General features: G+C 27.4%; 1 protein-coding gene across 3 annotated transcripts in view; it reads right to left on the bottom strand.

The window, feature by feature from the left end:
- Positions 1–15205: 15205 nt before the first annotated feature.
- Positions 15206–27772, bottom strand: part of LOC145830197 (TBC1 domain family member 12-like) — a 39194-nt gene continuing 26627 nt past the window's right edge. For all 3 annotated transcript variants that reach the window (XM_082938113.1, XM_082938112.1, XM_082938111.1), the window contains 5 exons: positions 21839–21910; positions 20767–20895; positions 20298–20407; positions 18400–18503; positions 15206–15862 (listed from right to left, as the gene is read on the bottom strand). In XM_082938113.1, the coding sequence (XP_082794239.1) occupies positions 15642–15862; positions 18400–18503; positions 20298–20407; positions 20767–20895; positions 21839–21910 (636 nt within the window). In that variant the 3' untranslated portion in view covers positions 15206–15641. The remainder of the gene's footprint in view (positions 15863–18399; positions 18504–20297; positions 20408–20766; positions 20896–21838; positions 21911–27772) is intronic.

The raw sequence follows: 27772 nt of genomic DNA, 5'->3' as shown, positions 1-27772 counted from the left end.
GTTTTACATAGAATTCTACCATTTGACCTAAATTTTTATTTTCAATAATCTTATCTAGACATATAAAAATTGCACTTTAAAAAAGTTTTTTGTTAAAAATTAAAGTTAAATTTAAGCTTTTTTATCTAACATTATTAATAAGTCAATGACTTTAGTAATACAAAATGGAAACAGTTTTCAGGACAAGGTTTGAAAACAAAAGCAGTAATAAAGCTTTATTCGCTAACATGAAGCTACTTAGTTAGTTTTCGTTACAATGTAGTTAGTTGTTGAGATAATTGGTTGTTATAGTTTGTTGAACGACAAAACAAGACGCTCAAAGTATTTGGTCCTGGGACCTAATGCACGAAAAACCTTTTGCTTATCGAGTCGCACACCACGGATACCTGTTAACGTCTTATCAAGAACAGGTTTGCAGCTTTTAAGTCTTTTTCTTGAGTTTATAATGGATTTTTTGAATTTAGTAATTAGATTACAAGAAATTTCTCCATTTACAGCAATCCTAACAATTTATTTAGGTTAATTTTTAACTCCTTTATGCCCTACTTGCACATTTAGGGACGATTGATGTTGTGTTTAGTAGCAATTAAGTCCCCGTACAGGATATCGATGACTTTTCTTTCTTCATTCGACATAATTTTCTAATCAAGGAAAGTTTTCGTTGATAAAGCATCGCAAACATAGTTAGAGTCTATGACACATCTAGACAGCAGAACTGTGTTTTATCCAAGATATCTTAAGCATTCAGCTTGTATGAAATACATGTTCCAAAATGAGCAGTGCCTTACATATTTAAGTGTCTATCATACTTGTAAAAAGACATTGCTTCATTTACTAGAGAGTGAAATTATTAACTTAAAAAAAAACAAAATTTTATACGCTTCAGTGCTCAATTATCATAACAACTATTAGCATTTTGACAAATCTGCAGCCTATGTCTTTGTCGTTAAACAGATTACTGCTTACTTTTAATCACACGCATGTAAACTTAACAACCATTTCTAATCGATAGCCCTTATTAGTGATGTAAAGCGATTTTTGTAACTGTGCATTAACTGTTGCTATCTTTATATTGATGGCAATATTGTGTAGTGTATATACTAGCAATTGATTCATTGAAAAATAAAAATTTTGATGGGTGGTGAGCTGAAACTTGAGCAGCGTCTGCAAACAGCATGTCTCTATGTACATAGTTTTTTTTAACTTTTGTGTTTGCCTTTGTAGAAAAAACGATCAAAAGCTGATGATTTGGTTTTATTCCTTAATAAGATGTAGTAAAAATTCAGTATACAAAGTATATCACTGTACTTGTTTTTTTTTAGATCGTATAAGTATTTGATGTTTTAGATTAAAATTATTGTTTAAAAACTTTTACAAAAATGGAAAACGTACCAAAACTAAAAAATCTTGTAGATCCCTTTTATATATAAGTGGTTAAGTACTGTGCAAAACGATACTAATGCGCCTTAACCTTTTAAAATTCAAATTGTGTCTAATAAGGTTTTATACAAGCCTCAAAGCTATTTTAACTACTTTTTAACTGCATCTAAAATGTTTTTAGTACAGCGAAAGTATAAGCTGACGAAAAACAGTTAGAAAATATAACAATTTTTTAATGCGTATGTTTTAAGTTATCGAATAGAAAAATTTCAGCTAAAATATATGTATCCCACTTGCTTATAAATATAATTAAAAAAAATTTACTTTGTTTGAAAATATGGTCATCAATTTTTTCTAAATTCTAACATAAATTAAAAAAATTAAACACTACGTTGATAAAATTGAAAACAAAAATTAAAACAATATGAGTTTGTTCAATTAAAAAAAAATTAAAAATAAATAACTAAATTGAACAAAAACGATTAAAAAGATAAAAAATATTTTTTTACTGTACTTGAGTGTAACTTTTTTATTTAGCTTATTATATTTAATTAAAAAAACTTTAAAAACTTTTGGCTAATTTTTTAAGTGCAAAAATGAAATTTTAATAACACAATGTTTAGTCTGGCAAAAATGAAATTTTGTGTGACTCTTATCTTTTCCCTACTATAAACTTTTTAGTGAAAGTACTTAAGGTTGATTGCATGAACTTGATATTATTTTTTAAAATAAGACGTTAGAAGTTAAAATATTTGTTAAAAAAAATTAATTAGTTAGAAAAAAAGAATTTTAATAAGTGGTCAACAACTGAGGATTATTACTACTTAGATTTAAAGTTAATAAGTATAAATTATTATATTAAATCTGTCGGATCCGAATCCGAGTCATATTTTCAAATTAGGATTCGGCCGAATCCGGATCCGAACTTGAGATCGAACCCAAATATTTTAACAGTTGGAAATCTAAAAATTTAAGCTGTTTGTAATGTAAATACAATACAAGTTTAAAAATAATAATTACGTATTATATTTTGACTTAGTTAGTAAAAAAAGTTTGAACAAGATTTTTAACGTGTTAATAAGTAAATACATATTTAGTTAAAAAATAATTTATTTTAAAAGCGAAGAAAAAAACGAATGTTTTACTGAAACAAAAATCAAGCTACAAACACAAGAACTTAGTTTTACTATTTTGATATCCATGCAAACAACATTAACAATTAACTTGTGTTTTTGTTATGCAAAATATATAAATCATCGACTTTAATAAATGCTTAAAGCAAAAATTAAAAAATTTTACGTTTAACTTGAGAGTTAGTTCTTATTGTGACCATAAACGAATTAGAACATAAACTTTTGCAAGTGCTCATACTTTTAAAACAAAGTGCAATTGAAAAAAACATAGAGCCGTAATCAATTGAAACATAAAACCAACTGTAGTAAAGCCTGAAAAACATGGAATTACAATTGTAATAAAAAGTTTTTAAATTCCTCTTAGGGTTACACTTTTACCATAACAAAAAAGAAATATAGATTAACTTGAGCAACTTTTGAAAAATGTAAAACTAACTACAATTGCAAAAGATGTCTCTGTTATATAACAAAAAACTGTTCTTATTTTTTCAACTTGTGATAATAAAATAAAAGTTTGTCGCTGGTCTTTGGAAGCAATCGATTGCGCTTTTGCTCGCACAAATATCCAGCTTCAGAAAACAATCTTTCAAGATACACAGAAGATGATGGTGTAGCAAGATATTATCTTACAAAACTGGCAATATGTGGGTTTTTTGTCTTGTTTAAGTTCCACCAGTGTAAGACTTCATCCTCTTCAGTTTTTGCATTCAAATTTTCTGTACAAAAAAGCCCTTTATTTCTGCTTCAATTTCTTCTTCAATAGAATCATGTTACTTGTCCTCCTGTGTAGCTGTGTTTGATTCTATTTTAAACAAAGAATACTAAGTTAAAAACTTTTTAGGACCAAAATTTACAGAGTGCTGTAGTTTTTATTTCTCTGGTGGCAATATAGGAGAATAACCACCTTGGTTAGCCTCGAAACAGATATGCTTTTTAGCATTTAATTTTAGCTGCTCTTTAACATTATTTTTGAGGTAGGAAGGGAAAGCGGAAAATCAATATTGTGGATCAACAGCTGTTGTAACTAATAGTAATTTGTTGTCATTCAGGTTTAAGTTTCTGTTATTGGTATAGAACCTTCTTTCGCAAGCCTCTCTATATTTTTGCTTAAGTTTTACAAACATTTGATAATTCTTCTGAATTTTCATAAAAGTTAACAAACTTTGTCAGTGATTTTGCATGCGGGATCACGCTTGAGAGCTATGCATAGTTTTTACTACACTTATTTGTTACAAAAAGAGGTTTGGGCAGTAGAATAGTTTTATTAACCAATTGCCATTCTTCAGGTGTAATATTCGAATCTTAATTGTTTTTATACTTAGCCACATAATACTGGACACTTCAGTTTAGCTTTTTCAGTCTCTCTAGCATAAGATATGTTGAGTATCTGGAACAAGAAGCAAGGTTTTTTGTTTTGTTTGTGCGTGATCAAAATCTACCTAGATCATAAATAAACTACCAACAACATTTACACTATTCAGGGTTGTCACTCTCTAAGTCAAAAAACTGCCCTGTGTGACTTTAAACTGTCCTGTGTCACCTCGAGATTTTTCAAATCTTCAGAAAAAATTTAACATCTTTTTGAAATCAATAAAATTCAAGTTCTTAACAAAACTGGTTATAAAACAAAGTTTAAAAACGTTGAAAAGATACTGTAAATCTACTTTAAAATTGTTTTTAAATAAAAAAAATTGTGATGATGACAACAATTTTACTACTTAACATAAAAAAATGTTTTAAGTTCCAGTGTTTTTAGTGGTTTGTGTTCAAAATTCCACGTTTTTTTTCAAAGTTTTTAAAATTTCAGAATTTTCCAGGTTTTTAGTCTCAATTGTCAAATTCCATGGTTTCAGATTTTTCGGCAGCTCTGTAAAGAGAATGATGTATTTTCAATTAATGTTTTCATAACAATCTTTCACTCCAAAAAATTGAACATTAAATAGGATAAAAAATTATTAAAAATTTGTGAGCTATTGATGTAGGTGTGTTTATTATCCTCTGCGGGCAGCTTGGTATTTGTATTATTTAAATTGGACATAATAAATATAAAACGCTTTTATGCTAACTTATTATAATGTATCAGTTAATTTTATTTATCAATACTAAAGACTATTCTCGACTACTTTTTACAAATTAGGCAATATAGTTTGGTTATGTATCTGTTATACAAAAGAACAACACAATAATGTTACAAAATTTCTTACTCAAAAATATAAGCTGCTTTTATAAATTTTATAAATCACTAGGCAAAATTTTTTTGATGAAATGTATCATCATTGATTTTAAGCCTTATTTCTCATAACGTTTATCAATGAATAGTGCAAGTAGTTGCAGCATCAGATCATTACAAATTAATTAAGATTTTATTGTAAAAATATTTTTTTATTTAGAACTTTGTTTTTAAAATAAAATACTAAAATCTTTGAAGTTATAGCATTCATGTCATAAACTAAAATTATCAATTAAACAAATTATAAAATATTAACAAGTGTATAGCTAAAAGTATGCAAGCATCTGCTTTAATGTTACATATTTAAGATGCTTTTTTTTTTAGTTGCAGCAGTTCATTATAATGACCAAACATTAAAAACTAAGCATGTGATGAATGAATAGAACGGTTATCCAATAAACTGATATTAAATGCCTTAACTATGTACTTAACTTTGTTTGAGAGTATAACATAAATAATTTATCATAGTTTTTATACTGTGTGCAAAACTCTAAATCTGAGTTGAGAAGGCTTTTATAAGTGTGAAAAAGCACTGTTTTATCAACTCAAGCGTGAAATAACTAATTAGTTTTACATTCAATTTAAGTTTTTAAAAATTAAAGTTTAAAGTGGTCTACCGAATCCGAAATTTCGGACTCGGCCGAATCCGAATCTAGTTTTGAATTAAGATTCGTCAGATCCGAGTCTTATTTTGAAATTAGGATTTGGCAGGATCCGAATATCATTTTTAAAATAGGGTTCGGCTGAATCCGAGTCAAAATCTTGAATTTGGTAGATCACTAGATCATATAAGACATGTTTGAATTTTTTGCAGAAAAATGAAGTTAAAGTTAAAAGGAACTTGATATTATAGAAGTGAAGTAGTGATCTACCGATTCCAAAAATTTTGGATTCGGCCGGATAAAATTGAAAAGATTTTTAACGTGTTAATAGATAAATACATTCTTATTCTAAAAACAAAAAAATAAAACAAATGTCTTGCTGAAAATAAAAGTCAAGCTACATACACAAGAACTTAGTTTCAGTATTTTGATATGTGTGCAAGCAACATCAACAATTAACTTGTACTTTTGTAATGAAAATAGATAAATTATTGACTTTAATAAATGCTTAAAGCAGAAGACAAAAAATGAAAAAAATTAAAATATTAAACGTTTAACTTAAGAGTAAGTTTTTATTGTGACAATAAACGAAAAAGAACATGAACTTTTGCAAGTGTTCATAATAATAAAACTAAGTGTAGTTGAAAATAACATGGAGCCGTATTAAATTGAAATATAGTACCAACAACACTAAAGGCCTAAAAAAGAATTGGAATTTTTACAGTTGTAATAAAAAGTTTTTAAATTTCATTTATGATGACACTTTTACCATTGCAAAAAAGAAATAAAAAATTGCAACTGTTTTAAAACATGAAACGAACTACAATTGCAAAAGATGTTTTTGTTATACTAATAAAGACTATTCTTGTTTTTCAAGTTGTGGTAGAGAAATAAAAGTTTTTTGCTGGTCTTTGGAAGCAATCGTTAACGCTTTTGCTCGTACAAATTACCAGCATCAAAAAAAAAATTCTAAGAATGCACAGAAGATGATGGTGCATCAAGATATTTCCTTGCTAGCAAAGTGTAAGTATTTTGTTTTGTTCAAGTTTCACCAGTTTAAGACTTTATCCTCCTCAGTTTCTGCATTTAAATTTTGCTATAATTAAAACAAAAGTTATATTGAATTTATTGCTTTACAACTGTTTCTCGCTTACGCGTTGGTCACAAGCAAAAAAACTGTTTAAGCAGTTAAAATTTTCTGTAGCAAAAAAGCCTTTTATTTCTGCGTCAATTTCTTCTTAAATAGAATCCTGTTGCTCGTTCTCCTGTGTAGGTGCGTTTGATTCTATTTTAAACAAAGAATAGCAAGTTGAAAACTTTTTTGGATCAAAATTTACAGAGTGTTTTGGTTTCTCTGGTGGCAATATAGGAGAATAACGACTTTGATCAGCCTCGAAAGAGATATGCATTTTAACATTTAATTTTTGCTACTTTTTAACATTATTTTAGAGGTAAGAAGAGTAAGCGGAAAGTCGATATCGTGGATCAATAGCTGTTGTGACAAATAATGATTAGTTGTCATTCAGGTTTAAGTTGTTGTTATCGGTATCAGGGGCGTGTCTAGACTTTTTTCAAAGGGGGTTCACAATTTTTTTATTCTTAATTTGCCGCTTAAGTACGTATTTCTTAGGTAGGCACTGCCAGTTAAGTACGCAATATTTAGCCAAAAAAGCTCTGTGTTTAAAATGCTTATTTCTTCTTAGAAATAAAAAAACATATAAGTAGTAATAGAAAAGTATTATATTTTTTTATTAATTTTACTGTATAAATTTAGATAAATTAAAACTAAAAGAACCAGAAAAAGTTTATAAACTTGTAAATTTTGATTTAAATGCTAGTGTAGATGGAATTCTTACAACTTTTTTTAAATTTTAAACTCTTTACATTTATATATCTATATATAATAAAAAAAATCTTTTCAAGTAGTTTAATATATAAAAATTGAAATTTCACTAAAAAAATGTTTAGACTTATACAGTTAAATTAAAATATCTTTAAATTATAATAAAATGTTTTCCTGATGGTGCAGGGATTCTAATGATGGTTTTGAAATCTCTCTGAGTTGAATATTTGAAAAAATCAAGAATCAACTTTGTGGCCAACACAATACATATATACTAAAATAAAACAACTTAAATAAAAATTTAAATTTCAATTAAAAAAATGTTTAGATTTATACAATTAAATTAAACTATCTTTAAATTATAATTGGATGTTTGCCTGATGGTGCAGGGATTTTAAAATGGTTTTGAAGTCTCTCTGAGTTGAATATTACAAAAAATCAATAATCGAGTTTATGGCCAACAGATATACAAAAGTAAAACAACTTAATTAAAATTGAAATTTCACTAAAAAAATGTTTAGACTTGTACAATTAAATTAAAATATCTTTAAATAGTAATTAAATTTTTGCCTGGTGGTGCAGGGATTCTAATGATGGTTTTGAATTCTCTCTGAGTTGAAAATTTCAAAAATCAAGAATCAACTTTGTGGCCAACAGATATACAAAAATAAAATAACTTAAATAAAAGTTATAAAATACCATTAAATGATAAAAGAATAAATTGCCATGTGGTGTAGTTGTCTAAAAGTGATTTTGAAAACTCTCTGAGTTGAACTTTTAAAGGTTTAAAAGCTTCACACAACATTAAAATATACAATCAACTAAGTAAAATAAAACTTTAGTGACTATATTGGACATTTCTTAAGTAAAATTGTACTTACTAGTTAAAAAATAGTATTTAAGTAAAAGTTAATACACTAATTAACAATTTATAATGGGAACTAAGAGCATCTTAGTAAAAAGTTTCACAGAAAAAAAATGCTACTTTAAAACTTTTACCTATTATGACGTCACAATTAAAACTTTATTTGAAATCTATTTCAGCTGGGCAAAAACGAGCATTTTTTGTTACGGAAACTTACAATCTTTCAGTGTTATAAATTCAACATTCATTATTCAAAGTTTATCAATTAACCAAAACAAAGTCAATAAACAACGTTTTTAGTGATAATCTAAGATTTTTTTTTCTTTTTTCTTTTATTTTTTTTTTCAGGGGGTTTACAGGAAACAGGAAACCAGTCAAAACACGCCCCTGATCGGTTTAGAACCTTCTTTCGCTAGCCTCCTCAAATTTTTAGCTAAAGTTTTACAAACATTTGATACTTTTGATGAACTTTCATTAGTGTTAACAAACTTCGTCAGTGATCTTGCATGCGGGATCACGCTTGAGAGCAATACATTGTTTTTACTACACTTCTCGTTACGAAAAAAAGGTTTGGGAAGTAGAATAATGTGATAAACCAATTGCCATTATTCAGGTGTAATATTCGAATATTGATTGATTTTATACTTAGCCACATAATACCGTACACTTGATTTTAGCTTTTCCAGATTTCTAGCGTTAGATATGTTGAGTTCGACCTTGTATATAACTTTTGAACAAAAAGCAAGGTTTTTTTGTTTTGTTTGTGCGTGTTCAAAATCTATTTGGATTTTTTTAGCAATTTGCTAGCTTTAGAAGAATGACTGAAAGGGCAAACTAACTTTTTTATCTTTGTTAATAGCAATTTTATACGATCGTCCTAAAACAATGAATTTTTAATCACTAGCTGAAGCGTATGAATTAAACAAGGTAAAAAATTGAGCTACATACCATAAACTTAGTATCAACATTTTGATATCCATGTAAGCAACATTTACAATTAAGTAGTACTTTTGATATGCAAAATAAATAAATCATCGACTTTAATAAATGCTTAAAGCAAAAATTAAAAAAATTTACGTTTAACTTGAGAGTTAGTTCTTATTGTGACCATAAACGAATTAGAACATAAATTTTTGCAAATATTCATATTTATAAAACAAAGTGTAATTGAAAAAACATGGAGCCGTAATAAATTGAAATATAATACCAACTGTAGTAAAGGTTTAAAAAAGAATATAAATTACAATTGTAATAAAAAGTTTTTAAACTCCATTTAGGATTTAACTATTACCACAACAAAAAAGAAATATAGATTAACTTAAGCAACTGTTTAAAAATATAAAACGAACTACAATAGCAAAAGATGTCTCTGTTATACTACAAAAGACTGTTCTTGCTTTTTCAAGTTGTGGTAATAAAATAAAAAAAAATTCGCCGGTCTTTGGAAGCAATCGATTGCGCTTTTGCTCGTACAAATTCCTAGCTTCAGAAATAATCCTTCAGTATACACAGAAGATGATGGTGCAGAAAAATATTTCCTTGCATCTGGCAAGATGTGGATATTTTGTCCTATTCAAGTTCCACCAGTTTAAGACTTCATCCTCTTCAGTTTTTGCATTCAAATTTTCTGTACAAAAAGCCCTTTATTTCTGCTTCAATTTCTTCTTCAATAGAATCCTGTTGCTCGTTCTCCTGTGTAGCTGCGTTTGATTCTATTTTAAAGAAAGAATAGCAATTTGAAACCTTTTTTGGATCAAAATTTACAGAGTGTTTTGGTTTTGGTTTCTCTGGTGGCAATATAGGAGAATAACCACCTTAGTTAGCCTCGAAACAGATATGCTTTTTAATATTTAATTTAAGCTTTTCTAAAATTTAAAAATACCCTCGTTTCTTTGGGTACCCTGAGTATTTTGCAACTATTGGTTGCTATTATTAATAAAAGCTAATAAACAAATTGATTAAAAATATATGGTTTTTGTAAACTATACTTCCGCACTTAAACAAGTCAAAATTAGCCAAATCATTTATTTAAAATTGTATTCTTTTAAGATATATAACAAATAAAGGTCTTCGGTCTCACTTATTGCTAAAGATAGGGTTGCTAAATTTTTTTAGCAAATTTTCTCCAGTTTTAAAAAATTTGTCCAGGTTTTAAAAAGTACACATTTTGGGTCTGGTTTTGTTTAAAGTTTAGTTTAAGGTGAAAACTGTGCTAAATTGTATAAAACATTGAAGAAATACTTTTAAGCTACTTAAAAAAAATTGTGATGATGACATAAAACTTTTATATATGATAGATTTTTCGTTTCTAATCATAATTTTACTACTTAACATGTAAAAAAATTTTAGCGATTTTTGTTCAAAATTTCAGTTTTTACCAGTTTATTTTTTTCAAAATTTCTCAAATTCGAGATTTTCTAAGTTTTTTAGTCTTAATTTTCAAACTCCGGTTTTTTGGCAACCCTGTATAGATAATGATATAACTTCAATTACTTTAAAATTTTGTTTTCATAACATTCTTTGACTCCAAAAAATAAAACACCAATTAAAATAAAGATTTGTTAAAAAGTTGTGAGCTACGGATATTAGTGGGTCAACATACAAAGTGTCAGTTGGGTCTGGTTGACTGTCTGTGGGTAGATTGTCAACCTGACGTTCTAGCCCATACTTTTCCTGCAGACGGGGTGAATTTCTAGCACGTTTGTGCTTAGGACCCTCTGTAGGCAGCTTGGTATTTGTTTTTCTAAAATTGAACATAACAAATATAAAATGCTTTTATGCTAATTTATTATATTGTTTAAGTGAATTTTATTTATCAATACTAAAGACTATTCTCGACTACTTTTTACAAATTAGGCAATATAGTTTGGTTATGTATCTGTTATACAAAAGAACAACACAATAATGTTACAAAATTTCTTACTCAAAAAATATAAGCTGCTTTTAAAACTTTTATAAATCACTAGGCAAAATTTTTTTGATGAAATGTATCATCATTGATTTTAAGCCTTATTTCTCATAATTGCAGCAAGCTCTAAATATTTAGAGTTCAAAAATGAACAATGCAAATAGTTGCAGCAGCACTTCATTACAATTTAATTAAGATTTTTGTGTTAACAATTTTTTCAATCTTTAGAACATTGTTTTTTAAATAAAATATTAAAGTGTTGGAAGTATGACATGTATGTCATAAGTTAAAATTATCAATCAAATAATTAATAAAATATTAACAAAAAGTATATAGCTAAAAGTATGCAAGCATCTGCTCTAATTTTACATATCTAAGTTGCATTTTTTTTGTATAGAGGTTTATTGAGCAAAAACGAAAAGTTGCTCAATATTTTTTAGTTTCAAGGACCTGGATACGCAAAAAGACCTCTCAGTCATCGAGTTGCATGCAGCAGCTCATTACAACGAGCAAACATAAACAACTAAACATACGATGAGTTTGATATGATTGAATATAAAGAGCGGTTAACCAAAAAGCTGAGACTAAACGCCTTAACTATGTTCTTAATTTTTTTTGAGAGTCTAACAAAAATAATATATCATAGATTTATACTGTATGCAAAACTTTGAGTCAAAATTAGTAAGGCTTTTATAAGCGTGAAAAACCATTTTTCATCCACTCAAGCGTGAAATCGTTAACTAGTTTTACACTTCATTTAATTTTTGATAAACAGTTAAGAAAATTCAAAAATTTTAAAGTGGTCTACTGAATCCGAATCTTATTTTGAAATTAGGATTCGGCCGGATCCGAATCTTATTTCAAAATTTAAGATTCGGTTGGATCTGAACCCGAATCTCATTTTAAAAATAGGGTTCGGCCGAATCCGAGTCCAAAAAGGCCGGATTCGGTAGATCACTAAAGTGAAGCAAAATAAAAATCTTGAAGATATTAAACTTTACAACTAAGAGATGTTAAATTTTAAACGTATTAAAATAGGTTGGTTAGATTTGAAATAAACTACTTTTCTTTTTGTTAAACAAGAACAAAAAGTATTTAAGAATTCAAAATACATTATGTTTTTTTAGTGAAAAAAAAACCTGTAAAAAAGCTTTAAAAACTAGCTTTGCAAGTACAGTTTAACTATTCTAAATCTCAAAAAGAACTAAATATCTTTTTTTTTTACGTCTCTACCTAAAAAATATTTTCTAAAATTAATAATGTAAAATGTAGTCGTGTGTTTATGTACTTTTTATCTATTCTAAAACTGTATTTTGCTTCCTTATTTTACAGCTGTATAACAAAGTACTTTATTGCAATTAATATGCATAAAAAATTATAGTTGTATTAAACTACGGATTGTTAACCTTAATTTTTAAAGTTAATAGACTACTTAACTGAGTTATACACTCTATGAAACAAAAGAACCTTTTAATATTACTTATAAACAAATTTAGAATTACTATAGTACTCATGTAAAGTTAGTAGTAAAACTCGGGTTATATAATATAGGTGAAAAATGTTAGTTTTATTTGTGGCACTAAATTTTTACTGCACTTTAACAAAAAAAGGAGCATATATCTCTTTGTTTAGCTCTAAAACGCTATATATTCTTCAATAAAAAAGTTTTAGTCTTAGCAAAAAAAAACAATCAGATAATTAGGACCGTGTTTTTTTACTAAGTTTTAGTTTATCTTTTTTATTTCACATCTCGGATTTATTTCTTCAAAATTAAAAACTTATTATACCAATGTGCTAGACCAGAGAGTACTTTTCTACAAAATTTAAATATTTTTTAGGAATTTTATAGTTTAATAGTTTTTTCAAAACAAACTTATTCTTAATAAGTTTATTTTAGTAGTTCGAAAATTTTCTAGCACTTGTACTAACAGATCCTGAGACTTTGTCAATAACGCTTAAGATTTAGACCAGGGTTTCCCAAAGTGGGCCAAGTGGGGGCTAGAAAATAATAGAAATTTAGGGGGCTAGGAGGTAATAATTTTAAATTTATACTACACTTTCTGGAGTTGATGATGAAGAGCGAAAAAAAGGTGTTAGGCGTTTTAAACTTATACTGGATATTGTGGGAAAATTTAGAGGGGAATCAAGCCGTAAAAAGGGGGAGCCACAAGGCAATAGTTTGAAACTTACAAGAGATATTCAGGAGTTAATGATGATGAGCAAAAAAAGGTCTTAGGCGTTTTTAATGGTAGTTTTTTGAGAAATTTTGTTAGAGGGGGCCTTCGCTTTTTAATTTCTTTAAATGGGGCTTTTAAAAGAAAGCTTGGGAAACCCTGCTTTAGATAATTAAGATTACAAAGACCAAATGATTTTTTATAAACAAATTCACAATTTAAAAATAATTTCAAGTCTAAAACATCTTTTTTAATCTCAGAAATTTAAGCAACTATACTGACAAACCCTGATACTTTGCCAACGAGCCTTAACCTAAGAAAAAAGAAGGTTTGAATATTAAATTAGAAATTCACAGTTTAATAGTCTACTCAAAAAAAAAGCAATTATTAAATTTAAAACACTTCAACTAATATTACCAAAAATAAATTATTTAGCATAACGTGTATAAACCCTGATATTAAAAATTAAGTGTATTTGTTTGAACAGGACCATTTATAAAATACAGCTTTTTTCAAACATAGTTTTATTATCATTCTAAATATGTTACAATGTAATTTGTTAATTTTTTAGAACCATAATCTTACTTTCAATTGTATTTGTTCTCTTATAAAGGTGAGAGTAGTAAAAAATTAGGGTCTATTAGAAAAACTGACATTTTCGGTATATTAGCAAAATCCACCCGATTTTTTTTCTTTATTTATTAATTTTTTATATATATCTTTTGCATTTATTTATCTATTTTTCACTATCACTATTACACCTAACCCTCGATCGGTAAGCGGTTCTCGAATTTGACTAGATGCAGGGTTGCTACTCGTTTTTTCAAATTTCTTTCCAGGTTTTCCAAATTTCTTCCAGGTTTTTAAAAGTACACATTTTTGGGTCTATTTATAGTTTAGAGTTAAGTTTAAGGTAAGAAACTGTGTTAAATAGTATAAAAACATTTAAAAGATACTGTAAAGCTACTTTAAATATGTTTTTTAATTAAAAAATTTTTTGATAATGACAAAAATTTTATATTTATATGATAGATTTTTTGAGTCAAATCGAAATTTTACTACTGAACATTTGAAAATTGTTAAAATTCCAGGTTTTTTAGTGGTTTTTGTTCGAAATTCCAGGTTTTTTTCAAAATTTCTCAAATTCCATGTTTTTCCAGTTTTTTTATGCCTAAATTGTCAAACTCCAGGTTTTTTAAGGTTTCCAGGTAAGTGGCAACCCTGTAGATGGATTATGATTGGGTGGATTTTGAACGCGGGTGGATTTTGAACGTGTCCCATTATTTTCAAAAGTCTATTTTTTTATTTCATTAAAAAACCAAGGTCGTTCTCATATTCTATTGTATTTAATTACTGTGCGTTTTGTTTTAATATATGTTAACTAATTAAAAAAAGTAAAATTAATTAAACAACAAAGCACTAAAAACAAGTAAGTTTAGACTAACGCGTAAACTTTGTCCTAGCAATTCTTAATGGCTTATAACAATATTTTTGCATCAACATATTTTATACTAATCATAGAAAGTACAAGTTCAATAACTACTTTATATAATTCTTTATTCAACTCAAATTGCACAAGTAGTAAAATATTCCGCCTTTTAACATTAAATAACATAATATAATTACGGATAAAGAGTAAAATGATTAAGAACTAGACTTTTGTCAGTTAAGTAAAAAACCTGTTTTGAAATTTCTGTATCAAAAAGCTATTGTTATAAAAAAGATGAACTAAAACTTACAAAAATGTTTCAATAAATACTAATAACTTAATATAAATCTGAAAACACATTAAAAAAAAAAAGTAAAAACACAAACAGTTTTTTTGTAATTATTTTACCAATAAAAAAATACCTTTTAGGTTTAAATTATATTTGAATTTAGAAAATACTTATAAGGGCAAGTAAGTTACTAAATTAAATTAAAAAATTTAAGAAAAATAAGATATAAAAATTTAGCTGTTGACTACAATTATTCAAGTGTACAAATTTTGTACAAAGTCTAATGATATAAATTAGCACGTGCATTTATAATTTGTAGTATTAAAAAATGCAGTATAAAATTTAACTTATTTTTTAAAAAACTTTTAATCACTTAATTCTTATTATTATTTCAATTTAGTTTTCGACCAAAAAGTTATATTCTATAAAAATACAGTAAATGAAATAAAATAAGCTAGTAAAAAACTAATTAAGGTAGAAATTTCAAGTAGTACTTTTTTAAAAGCAGCCTAAAAACCTAAAATAAACTAGGACTTCTAAATATCTATTCAAAACTTTTTATCATTGAATTGAAAACCTAACATTTTTCTAAGATAGTGTTTTAATTGATTTAAAATTAAACATATATTAACTTTATATTGGAATATATTAGGTATTCAAACTTTACTTTAAATTTAAGAAATTTAATTATGTTAAAATAAACTTGGTATTTTCAATTTGAATACCTAAATAGAAAACACCAGTAATCTTAATTCAATGCAAAATAAATAAAAATCACAAAATTTCCGCTACCGTAGTGAACTCTTGAAAGGTTTTTGTGATGACGTCATCAAACTAAATACGTCACTCCAGTTCTTGTTGTTCCTCGAGGTTGTCATATAAATTTGATTGATGTTGTGAAAGAGTATTGTGTCATCAGAATTGCAAGATGGCGGCATCCTGACCAGAAATTGAGCTGCTTGAATAAAATCCATACAAAGAAGTTGGGATTGATGTTGTCGTAATAAACCTAATAATAATTATTACTGTTTGAAACATTTAAAAATATACTTTAAATCGTTAAATTTAACCTAATTCGTTTGTTTCAGAAAAAAAATAAAGTAAATAAAAAACAATAAAATAAATAACTTTCTAAAGTAAATAAAAACAAAAACCAAACTTAAGGGACATAAGACATCAGAACTGCAAAAATAGTAATTAAAGTGGTATTTAAACATAATAGTCGAAAAATACTGTTTAGTTTGAAATATTTAATAAAATAATAAATATTAAAACAAAATTATCTTTAAACTATTTTAAAGATATTAATATCTTATAAATATAATAGGCATACGTGAGCTTGTCTAGTACTATTTAAGTATAAACAATAATACTTTTTTCATAACTTCATGCAAAAAAAGTCATTTTTAATATAAAAATAACTATTGCGATTAATAGTATTATTAACTGTATTAAGCTATGTTTTTGAAAAAATAAAGATTCAGTAGCTTTTTAAAACTTAAGAGTTTTCAACAATACCTAAAGTAACAATTACTATAAAATGCAAACAAATATTTTGTTCAATTTGGAAAATTAAGAAAGTTAACAAATCGAAGTACTTTAAAAAACTTACATAGACTAGTTTTGACTTAACTTGTTAATTTTAGCAAATTTTTTATAAATTATGAATACGTAGGGCGTAACAAAAAACCTGTATGATATGCCTTCATGATTTTAAATAAAATAAATTATATAAAACTTCCTAAAGGTTATTAAAAAGTTTAGTTAAAATATGTGTATATAAAGAAAAAACTCTTTTCTATTAAATTTAAATTAATGTAATCTTAGTATTAGCAGGCTTACCATTTTTAAACCAACTAAAAAATAACCTAAGTTTTCTGTAAAAAAAAAATTCAACATCTATATAATTTTGATTCAGAGGATCAAAAATTATATATTAAACAAGTGTTTGTACAAAAGTGGTAACATTTCAACTGATACAAACTTGCCTAAGCTAAATTAAAAAAAAAACAATTTGTTTTTTTAGCGCTATTCCCTTAACTTTTGGTCTCTAATGAACTGCACATCATACTAAAGTTTTGACTGAACACTCTCAGTATTTTATTACATTTACGAATTGTTTACAAATTAGCAAGCTTTACTTTTTAGAAGCGCAACAAACTTGATTAAATCAAAAAAATTATTTATTTTCATGCACGAAATAATTGGATGATTGAGTATATATGTAAACTTATCACCTTTTTTTTTGCCTAACAATACAGTTGATTTACACGTACTTAAGTTGTTTATTTGAAAAGTATTTATTTAATTTCAGTTTAAATCTGAAAACATTGGCTGTAATAAATAATAAAACTTTAGTCGACTAATCCATAAAACTTAACTAAAAAAGTAACACCAAAAAGATAAAATTTTAAATTGATAAATGGGGTCTAAACTATTAGCAAATAAAAAACAGGTTTAATAGCTTTTTTAAGTAAATTTAGAAAATGTATATTTTAGCTACTATAAACAAACACTAATCTGAACTAACAAAAAAAAAGTTTAAAACTACTATTAAAGGTGAGCAAACTAGCTGAAGTTTTTATTTTCAATAAAAAAAAAATTTTAACATAAAATACTTTTGTCAACAAAAAAAGAAAAAAAAACATCAATAAGTTACTTTTAAATAAATAAATTAAGCATTTCAATTCCAACAAAACATTACACAAAATTAATAAGAAAGTTAAGCTACTGTTGTATAAAAAATACAAAAACACAATATAAATAACTAAATGAAAACTAGCTTATGAAAAAAAATGTAGCTGAAGATTTAATATACATTTATAAAAAATATATTTATAAAGTAGAAAGACAATCCACAAAAAATATAGGTGCCAGTATATAGTTTAAACAAAACACTATGTTTTATCTGAAACAAATGTTTACTGACCTCCATTAGACCAGACCCCCAGTGACTTTATTAACAAAATAAAACATAAATCAAAAAGTACACAATTTAAATAAAAATCTATAACATTAGGACATCATCAATTTACTTAGAATTTAAGCAGAAGCTTAATCTGTATATATTTTTTTGCCATTTTATAACTGACTTTTATTTTACAAAGTTAAAGCAGCTATAAACCTAAACTTTTCAATAATGTTCGTATGTCTATATAGTACTACAAGTTTAGTCTAAAGTCTAAACAAGTAGTTGTTTCAAGCAGTTTTTTTTTAAATTAGTCACTCTACATACCCTTACTTAGCTTAATCGTTAAATTGTACAAAAACATAGTATAAAGAGCCATAAAGTCAGTGTCAAAAACATATTTTAAATTAAATTTTTTTAAACAATTTGTACTTAATATTTTACATGCTTTAAAGCTTTAAAACAGACTATTCAAAATGAAATGTACCAAACAATGTTTTTCAAAACTTTCGTAATTTATAAAGATGTTATCAATGAAAATTGGTTCATTGAAAAAGAATGATATACAAAAAATTTAAAAAATCAAAAGCTTGTATACATATCTTGAAGAATTATTGTAATATTTATTTGCAGCAAACCTATAGCTGTTTTAAAAAGAAATTCTTCACCATCTCTACAATAAACATCCCAAATTCTAGAAGTTGTATCTAGAGACAAGGATTTGCTGAACATTGTAAATATCCTTGAAAAAAAAATCAAGCTTTATTTCAATTTATAGTTAATATATTTACTTTTTAATTTGTCTTAACAGAAGATGTAAAATTTAAAATACTTAAAAACTTGGTAGTTTTTAAATTAAATATACTTAACAAAACACTTTCGCCGATGTTTTTGTTAAATATACTTACGTTTAAGACTAACATGTTTCTTTTAAAAATATTATGTTAAAAAAAAGCCTAACTTTTAAGATTAAAAGCTTTATTAATGAGAAAAAATATCCTCAATTTCTAAATAAATTTAATTTTGTATGAATTAAAAAAATAATTTAAAGGTAAATTATACATACCAAAAAAACAAGTTATCACTAACAGTTCTTAATTACTGTGATTAACAATTGATCACAAATTAGGTTATTAATAATGAGCAAATAAAAAAATCTTAATTAGCAGGTGTAGTTTAAATAAATCAAAATTATCATGAAGATTTGACCATACCAACTCGATCAACAGACCATAAGCCTTCATCAAACTGGGACCCGGTCTGTAATTCAGTCGCATTCATATCTACAAACGGTTTATTATTACTTATCATGAAGCTACCGTTTGCTGGCATGATCATCAACGTCAGATTTTTGTCTTTTGCCGTGCAACATTTAACACATTTCCAACTTGGTAAGACAGCTGGTACGCTCTTTTTGAATTCGATCAAAGAAAACATCGGCGAAAGTCTAACAGATGTTAAGCCTTGACAAGTTTTCAAGCTCAAGTTAACAAAAATGTTTAAAGTTTTTTTGATTGTATTCAAAGAAAACTTACTAACTCTTATGTTAACTTGAGCTTGTCTCACGGCATATGTAAGTCTAGGCTTAGGCTCTGCAGACTTTCGCCGATGTTTTCTCTGATCGTATTTAAAACGAGCGTGCTAGGTGTCTTGCCAAGTAGATATAGTATTAAACGCTGCATGGCAATGAGACAAAGCTGACGTAACTGATCATACTAACAAACAGTAACTTTATGGTAAAACAAAATAAGCTAGCGATTCTTTACCTAGGGTAAATTTACCCCTGGAAGAAAATTTCCTTGATTTAGGGAGTACACTTTCTTTATTACAAGTTATGTAAGTTTATATTTATTGATTGTTTTTTTCAATTTATATGTTAGTATTTAATTAAATTTTTTAAGTTGAATACACTCTTAAAACTTTACGATCTTTTATATTTAGTAATTTTATATAATATTATTTTTTAATTTAGTAATTATCGTCCAAAAAGGGGCAAACTTGGTATTAACCTTTCAATAAGGGGTAAAACATGGAAATTAAGTTAAGATTTATTATAATAAGATTCATTATAACCGAAACCGGGTCCCAGTATATCAAAAGCTTTTGGTCTGCAGATTGAAATAGTATGATGAAACCTTCATGTTAACTAGAGCTAGTCTTATAACATATGTAAGTCCAGGCTTAGGCTCTGTTAAGCTTACGCCAGCAATTTATTTGATTGTATAAATCTAAGTAAACATTACTCTGTAAAAAAACTAATGTTTGATTAGTCTGTAAAAGTTTTTTAAAATGTCTTAAACCATTACAATCGATCGAAACACTTTAATAGAAATATAAATACTTTTTGAGGCAATTAAAACGTATATTAAACGTTTAACAAACTAAGTAACCAAAATTTAATCAGAACTAACAAAAAATAAATTAAATACACAATATAAATATAATTAAAAACTAAAACTGCTTTGACGCAATTTTAAAACTGTTATAACTAAAACAAATTTTATTGAACAAAAGTGATACATAAAAAAATTCTTACCAGTCTATAAGATACATGTCAGGTGTTAAATTGTTATGTTTAAAGTGTGCAAATAATTGCGGAATATTTTCTTCAAAAAAAATTTCGAATGTTGCGAAATAACACTTCATCTGAAAATTTAAAAAGCTTTTATAGAGTATAAAACTATATAATGACTACCGAGAACTATTCAGAAACATGTGCTTACAACTGTATTTACTATAAACAACAATACTTAAATACCTTATACATAAGTACTACTTGAAATATTATCAGTTTTTTAATCTAATCTACTAACATAATAAAAAAAACTGTGGTGAATCTACTAATCAAGTACAAAATATACTTATTTTAAGTAAAAAAGTCTGAAATAATAAAAATAGCAATAATCTATTAAAAAACTTTGTTTAACAAAAAAATGAGCATAATTAAATCTAACAAAAATCAATTTACTTGTTAGCAACCATTATTATAAACTAAACAAACAAACCATTTCTTCATTCAGTCTGTAAAATGCTTGTTGGCACGGTCGATTTAATAAATTAGCAAAAGTTTTAAAAACTTGAAACGGTTCCATGTTTAGTAGCAACATGCCTGCTATAAACGACATCCCCTGAACCTTAAAAATCGTAGTATTTTAAACTGAAAATAAAAAAAAGTTATGAAGTATAGTAAACACAAAATAAAAATTGAGTTTGACAAAGACTTTATGACTGTATTATATTTTGTAATATTGAAAAAAACGAGGTTGTGAAACTAATTGAAAATAATAAGTTTTAAATGAAATAACTTTCCACTAAACAAAAGTAGTTATCGACACTTTTTCAAACTGTTATAATAAATAAATTTGAACGTTTATGCAACTCTAATATTAAATTGATTAATTAAATGACGTAAAAATGCTTACAAGTTTTTAGCTTAAACATGTATGTTTTGATTTATTAATTGACTTAGGATCTGGCTAACTTTTGGTAAAATTGTTTCACAAAAAAATTGCGTTTTATTTTAAGTATAATTAAATATATAATACTAATTAAAGTTATACTTTTTAATTATTTATCTTCAAATATTTTCAAAAAAGTTCAAAAATTTTACAAGATTTTAGTATTGTAATTATGTATTGTATTAAAAGTTATTTATAATACTTAAGTATGACATTTTATAATATCAGAAAAAATTAAGAATTATTAAAAGACAAATCAATAAAACAAAAACGAATATCAGTGCTTACGATGGTATAAGAGGATTTTAAAGGTTAAAATCATTAGGATATTTCAAATTTTATCTAGAAAAAAAATTATAAATTATTTTCAAGTAAATAAAATTAACAAAAAGATCAAGAGACATTAAAAAAAATTTATAAAATACCATTTAAAAATTTTAAAACTAAAAAAAATTAACAAGTTACTTATCTATGAGCTAAGCAGATATAGCATAATTAAAAAAAAATTGTGTTAAAAAAACAAAAAATAAAAACTAAAGCCAGAAAAAAGTACTTTTTTTCTTATAATTTTCTTAACCACACAAAGTTTTTATTGAAACTATTAGTTTATACTACTAACATATCCAACATCAGGACGGTAACATACATATGCTCCTAGTATGTCATGTAATACATCATAATAAGGACCTCCCTGTGATGTAGTAATTAAATATTAAACAACTAAAAAAACAATTTACAGAACTTTAAAAAAAAAGTTCTTTAAGTAGTGATATTTTATTTTATATTAATTTAAGAATGTTGTAAACACTGATGTATTTTTTTTAATTTCTTAATTCAACAAACTTATATAAATTAATTAAAAACTAATTCAACGAGAACTAAAGCTTTGTTATTAAATATTTTTACTTAGTTAAGTTTATGTTTCTATAAAAAAAAAGCTTATGTCTTTGATAAGTAATAAAAATTTGAGTTACCTCTAGTAATTTCCTTTCTTTAAAATAAAAATGTAAAGTATTAGAAATCACTTTAAGTATTGCTAAAATTAACATTTAATTATAAAAAGTTAAACAAAAATTAAAAATTTTATGAAATACATTTAACAAAACTGCATGTAACTTATTTTTAATTAGAAATGAATTCTAATCACGATTGCTATTATTAGAGAAAATTTCTAAAACTATAAAACTTTTAATACTATTAAACTATGATTCATAAAAAAATTAACCAATTTGAGTATATGAAGAAGTTATATAAACTGATTAAAATTAAAACGTAAGATACTTATACGTTAATATCTTTATATTTTATATTAAAAAATGTTGCAGTTACACAACTTATCTTTTTAAAGAAATTTAAAAACAAACTATTATTTTTTAAGTAGATTAAATAATATAGTTTTTTTATTAATAACCTCTATCAAAAAAATGCTGAAATCTTTTTATGTGTTTTTTTATTTTTATGTTAGGTTTTTTAACTAATTGAGATCCTATTTCAACTACTAAAATATACTTTGATTTTAGTTTTATAGTTTCAAGTTCTAGGTTAATAAAAACCTTACATTATAAGAATTAACACTTATTTATTGATTAGATACTTAATTGATTAACTTTGATTTTTAAGTTTGTGTTTGAAAATTTGTATTTTAATTTCACTAATGTAAGTGATGTACAGACTTTTTTCAAACGAAATGATAAATTTTCAAATACATGGGAAAACTTTTTCTAGTATCACATAATTTCGTTGAGGTGTTTGGTTTTAGAATATCATCGAAATTTTTTCAAATTCTATGTTATTTTTATTAGGGAGTTTCAACATATTTATTATGTAATCTTTTGCTTTTTATATAAAAACTACTTTTAGTTGTTTGTAGACTATTGAGATTTTTCATTTTGATTTCTAAGTTAATACTATAGATCTAAGATCCGAATCCGGCCGGATCTTAACTCGAAAAAAGATTTGGATCCGGTCGGATTTAGTTAATTTGGAAGGACTTTGCTTCCGCAATCAGCTTCTTTCAGTTTTATACTTATATTATTGTGGTTTTAATTAGAATTTTTTATTTTAGAATTCTTTACTGCTCTTTAGTGCTTTTTAAATATCTAACAAATCAATGAAGACAGTTTTAGAATTACTTATTTATAATCAATAATTCTAATAAAGAAGAATGCGTATATAAAATTAAAATAAATTTTAAAGATTTGTGTAAAAATAAAAAGAACAAATCATTAAGAATAAAGTTAAAAATTAAGAATTTCAAAATTTTCTACAAAAAATTTTAATTAATGATTTCATTAGAAATAAAAAAAAAGTAAAGTTTTCAACAATTAGGTAATTAGTTTTGAAATCTAAGTCGGTCAAAGCATAGAATATTTTATTAATCAATAGTCAAATACTATATTACTTGTCTGTTTTTCTTATCTTATTTTCAAAGACATCTTTGTTATTTGAAAATTAGAAATATATGCACTGTAGTAGTATTGAGAAAAAATAAAACTATTCAAGCAAAAATAACTTATAAAAGTTTAGTCAATGCAACCATTTGTACATACAGGATTTATACCGGGTTGCCAGAGGATACTTAAAATCATTCAGGAAATTTTGAAGTTTTTGAAAATCTCAGAATAACTCAGGATAAAACAGGATATTTTGATTTTGTTTTTTAAACTCAGGCTGACTGTAGATAGTTCTTTTTAAATAAAAATATCAAGATAGTTTTAAGATTGCTTAATATCTGTTGGTATATTGTTTTAAAAACCTCTTCAGTACCCTGTTTACTCTTCAGTACTCTTTTATAATTAAATATTTACTATTTAAAGATATTAAGATAAGTGTGTTAATAGCCAAGGTCTGATAAACTGTTGGCCACTTAGGTCATTTTTCTCCAGCGTAGGAAAAACTAAAAATTCAGGTCGAATTAGATTCAACACTGACAATGCAAAAATCCTGGTTACTTGTGCAAGATGGTGAAACAAGGTGGAACTCAAGCTACCTTAGGCTGAATAGACTATAAAAACTAAAAACAAGTTTCCAGCACAACAATAAATTTTGTGTCGATAATATTATTACAGCTAAAGAATTGCAACTTGTTAGCCAAATTAATGAAGTGAGTGTTCGAACCTTTTTACATAGTAACGCTGCAGTATAGTAGAAACAAAGGATTGTCAAGTTTACACCCGCATGCATAAATAATATTATTTTAATAAATTTATAATAATAATAATATTTTTAAATGTAAAATCATGAAGCGAATAGTCCACCAACTCAAAGTAGTTCTACAACCTTAGCAACATTGGCATAAAATTTAGAAAAGGCTTTCAAAAGAAGGTTTTATACAACAAATAACAACACACAACTAAACCTTTATGAGAAAAACTAGTTTTTACTCACAACAGCTTTACGGTATCGACTTTACTTTTTCCTTCCTAATCTCAAACAGAAGGTTGTAATGCCTGCTGAAATTAGAAGCAAAAAATAAAAGTTGTAGTGAGACTGGTCAGAGTGGTCAAGTTCCTCTAGCACCACGTAATAATCTTAAAGCTCAACTACCTACAAATTATGTTCCCAAATATGTTTTGTCTTCTACTCAACATTTAAACCAGAAACAAATGCAGACACTCACGAAAGTGAGCAACGAGATTCATTTGATCAAGAGATTTAGACACAAATTAAAGGTCTTTTGCTGAAGAAAATTTACCTAAAGAAGTAAAAGACGCTGAAGTCTTGTTCTGGTGGATCTCAAACAAGAGAAGATACTGACACCTCGCCAGGTTTACAAGAAGGTATCTTTCGGCGCCACCATCTTCTGTAAATTCTGAAAGGTTATTTTATGAAGCTGGTAACTTGTACGAACAAAACCGAATCGATTGCTTCCAAAGACCGGCGAAATTTTTTTATATCGTCATAAAAACTTGAAAAAGCAAGAATAGGTTTCTTTGTAGCATAAGCGTTGGTATGAGTAAATGTTATTTACTAAATTACTGACTTTTATATATCTAAATGTTCATCTTTTTTTCAAACTTTTGTAGGATAATTAGACTATAGCTCATTTTAGTGTTTATGTTTATACTTGTTTTCGTTTCAGATTTTACATTGTTAATAAATTATTAAACTAAATTGACAAGGAGTTATTCTTCATGTAAAATCTTATCAACAATCTGAGAAAAGTAAAATGGTTTTAGTAAAGTGCCCAATCCGTGGATGCGAATTCCAGACGCCAGATCTATCCAGTGATGTAGTGAGTAGCCTTCTCAACCTCCACAAAAAGGAACATCAGCAAGATTCTGGGTTATCCAATAATGGAGTAATGCCAAATGCACCTCAATTGATTCGACCAAGGGTTGACCGGGGAATCAGCCAAGAGACATGGCTTGCTTTCATTCGGAGGTGGGAGGCATTCAAGATTGGTTCGAATATAAGCAATCAAAATGCAAGCATACAGCTTTTTCAGTGTGCGCAGGACAAGCTTGGCGATCTTATGTTAGCAAATGATCCTCGACTGATGGCCAAATCATAAAGTTACGTTGCTAAACTGATGGAATCGATTGCAGTCATAAAAGTTGCTATTGGTGTAAAGAGAGCAGAACTTATGAACCTACATCAGGACCATGATGAACCGTTTAGAACGTTTGCCACACGTGTACGAAGCAAAGCAGAAACCTGCAATTTCACTACAGTCAGTGAGTGTGACTGTGGGAAAAGTAATGAAGAAGCAATAAAAGACGTGATGCTCGCTGGCGTTGGGGACGATGACATAAGAAGAGAAGTTCTCAGTACTGAAGATATCTTATCCAGGTCATCATTTGATATAATTTCTTTTATTGAAAGTAAAGAAATGGGACGCCATGCAACTGAGAATTCGCGGAATATATCTGCAGTCTCTTCCTTTCAACGTCAGAAGAAGGGACGTGTCAATATAGGAGATAAGTCCCACCATGTTCCTTGCCAAAACTGTAAAAAGCTTTTCTATCCTTTCAACGAAAATGATAACCGAAATAAAAAGCCTTTCAGATATTGTCTATCTTGTTGGCGTAGTCAATCAAAAAAGGTTAACGCTGTTCGAATCCAAGCTGATCATTCTGATTTTATGCAACAAGATACCCAAATAATGTCACTACACGCAAGTAAAAGAATCATTTTGAATAACACCATATTCAGCAAGAACTCCTTGCGTAAAGCCAAGGCAACGACTGATCATCCTCGTGCATCAGTCAAGATTGCTAGACATGGCACAAACAAGTTTGCATGGGTGAATGCTTTAGCTGATACTGGTGCACAATCAAACCTTTGGGGCTGGAAAGACTTTCACAATGCTGGTTTTGGAAAGAATGACTTACTTCCCGTATCAGTCAAAGTTCGGGCTGCTAATCAAATTCCAATAAAAATTATAGGCGCTTTTAGAGCTACTATCAGTGGAATGTCTCCAAAGGATGAGGTGATTAGCTGCAACAGTATTATTTATGTCAGTAACTCAGTGACTGGGTTTTTTCTCTCGTATGAAACGATGGTTGATCTTCTAATTATAAATAGAGATTTTCCGAGTGTTGGTTCTCAGCTGCTTTATAAGCATTCTAAAGTTGTTGCAAGTTTGAGTGAAAAAGATAACTGCAGTTGCCCAACCGGAAGCAAAGTCCATGATGAACCATGCAAGCATCCGTTTAAGGCTGAAAATTCCGAATATGTTGCTGAGGAAACTAATGAAGATGAAACTTATGTAATCGCAACAAGTTCTTCATCAGAAATTCCAGTCCGTTCGGTTGAGTTTCAGAATTCTTCACTCTCAGACAGCCGTCTGAATCAACTCGAAAGTGTCGACTTCCAACGTTCCAAGTTTACTTTACGTTTCGGTTTGGGGAATTCACAGATCTCAGTTCGAAGAAACGGTGGCACGGGATCCGTTAGAAATCTGATAGAAGATTACGGTCCAGATAGATATTGCTTTTGGAGTTCTTATGAATCAGGCAGCTTAGATAGTGATAGATTTCAAGACTTCAGTGGAGCTATCAACCACAAAGCTAGAAAGTTGCGACCTTTGTACGTTGGCAGTAGGTGTCTACTGCAAAGCCAGAGCGGCAGTAATCCACGTAGAAGGGACAGAAGCGGAGTGGTAATGGAGGTGCTTCCACATGATCAGTATGTAGTCAGAGTTGATGGTTCACGGAGACTTACTCGGAGGAACAGAAAATTTTTAAGGATGTAAAACCCAACCTCAACAAGCATTGAAGCAAAAACTTCCCATGGTTGGAGCAGTAATCTACCAAGCTCACATGAGTGCAATGTTGGTCATCAACGTCCTGATTCTTTTGTAAAGATTACAGAGGATTCCAACGGTACCAATACTGGTAAAACCAGTGAGGTTGAAGCGGATCATGAAGAGGTACATTCCTGCTCATATGGTTCCCAAAAAACAAATAAGGTGTCGCTTGCTTTGCGTAGTTTAAAAGACTTCAATGCGCCAAGGAAGCTTGAGAGTGGAGTACTCCAAAGTAAGTGAAGTCTGTTTGTTCAAAAGTTTTATACAAAAGTTTGTGCTGAGTGTTCAATTGATGCTGATAGT

The sequence above is a fragment of the Thalia democratica genome, chromosome 2 (assembly GCF_965202585.1).
Source record: "Thalia democratica chromosome 2, ktThaDemo2.hap1.1, whole genome shotgun sequence".
Taxonomy (NCBI): domain Eukaryota; kingdom Metazoa; phylum Chordata; class Thaliacea; order Salpida; family Salpidae; genus Thalia; species Thalia democratica.
This window is presented reverse-complemented; position numbering and strand designations above follow the sequence as displayed.